At 37.4% G+C, this 1,231-nt stretch overlaps 1 protein-coding gene across 1 annotated transcript; it reads right to left on the bottom strand.

The window, feature by feature from the left end:
• Nucleotides 1-714: 714 nt before the first annotated feature.
• PPTG_09967 (hypothetical protein) lies at nucleotides 715-1,203 on the bottom strand (the record flags this gene model as incomplete). The annotated part of the gene is made up of 1 exon (XM_008905777.1): nucleotides 715-1,203. One exon carries the CDS (start codon nucleotides 1,201-1,203, stop codon nucleotides 715-717), a length of 489 nt encoding a protein of 162 aa, XP_008904025.1.
• Between the last annotated feature and the right edge of the window lie 28 nt (nucleotides 1,204-1,231).

The raw sequence follows: 1,231 nt of genomic DNA, 5'->3' as shown, positions 1-1,231 counted from the left end.
TTGTTGTATGATCTCCAGCTTCGTTATTGTAGTGTTCAATCTTGTTCTTTTTGAAGTAGCTCTGAACTTGGTCATTCATAATTTTTTTTTTTACCATTATCGGACTGTAACGTAGAGGAAGCTTGTGTTGCAGGATGTAAATTGGAAAGTGATATTAGTAAATCAAAAGTCTGCACTCTTTTGTGTCTAGACTATCTACTAACCACTCATTGCTAAATGTAAATTAGTTTACGAACGTTCCGTAAACTAACCTGTAACTCGTCCCGTAAACCGTACCATAATCCTAAAGATTTAAATAATACAATCAACGCGGATGCGTTACACGGACGTAATGATCTGAACCTTGTATGCTTTTGTAAGATCTCTAATAGCGGCTAGTACAGATTGTGCTTGCTTATTTTTAATGATCTTAGCATATCCTAGGCGAGAGTTAATATTGATAGCTGTTAAATAAGATTTTCTGTTACGAAAAGCTAAATCAATTTGCCATGAGTTTGGATTGTTTGAGGTAATTTTAAAGTCAGTGAAATGGGCCTTCTGTTCTTGAAAACGTTGAATGTCTAGCTGTTTTGAGTACCAAGCCTTTACTGTTTTCAGTTTAATGTTTGGATCTATTTCCTTAGCTTTCTCATACAGTTTTTGAATGCCTACATATCCTGTCTTGGGGTCGCGATACAATTTATCTAGCAATGCTTCCATTTTATATTAATCAACTCATATATCTAACGGAATAGTTGAAACTCCGTCTTCTAGTACCTTACGCTTATCGTAGTAATAGTTTAATGCCGTTTTATGCTGTGTGTAGGTAATAATACTCTGAGTTTGTTTGTCAATACGAAAGCCTGTGTTAGTACCTTGAAGCGTAATTTTTTCACGTACGACGGTCTCAAATCCGAGGGGATTCAGTACATCTGTATTACGATTACCCTGTTGAACACCCTTCGCTGATACCTTCTGTTTATACTTAGCGTCAGGCAGGTAGCAAATGTAGTTCTTCGGTGAAAGAGATACCATCGCATCACCGCGCCATTCTTCCTTGAATAGACCAGCTGTACGACGATCAAACTTGGCTACTTTATCATTATAATCGCGTGGGAACCAATCATATTTGTGATCCTTGAAGTGCTGAACTAGCTCAGGTTTGATAAGGTTCTTAAACGGATGGTCATCGGTGAAAGCTATGTAAGCTGAATCTGTATCCATTTCTTGGTATTGAAAGTCCGATCGATCA

Source organism: Phytophthora parasitica (assembly GCF_000247585.1).
Source record: "Phytophthora parasitica INRA-310 unplaced genomic scaffold supercont2.21, whole genome shotgun sequence".
In the NCBI taxonomy this organism is placed as follows: Eukaryota; Oomycota; class Peronosporomycetes; order Peronosporales; family Peronosporaceae; genus Phytophthora; species Phytophthora nicotianae.
The sequence above is the reverse complement of the archived record's forward strand: the minus strand, read 5'-3'. Positions and strand labels throughout refer to the sequence as shown.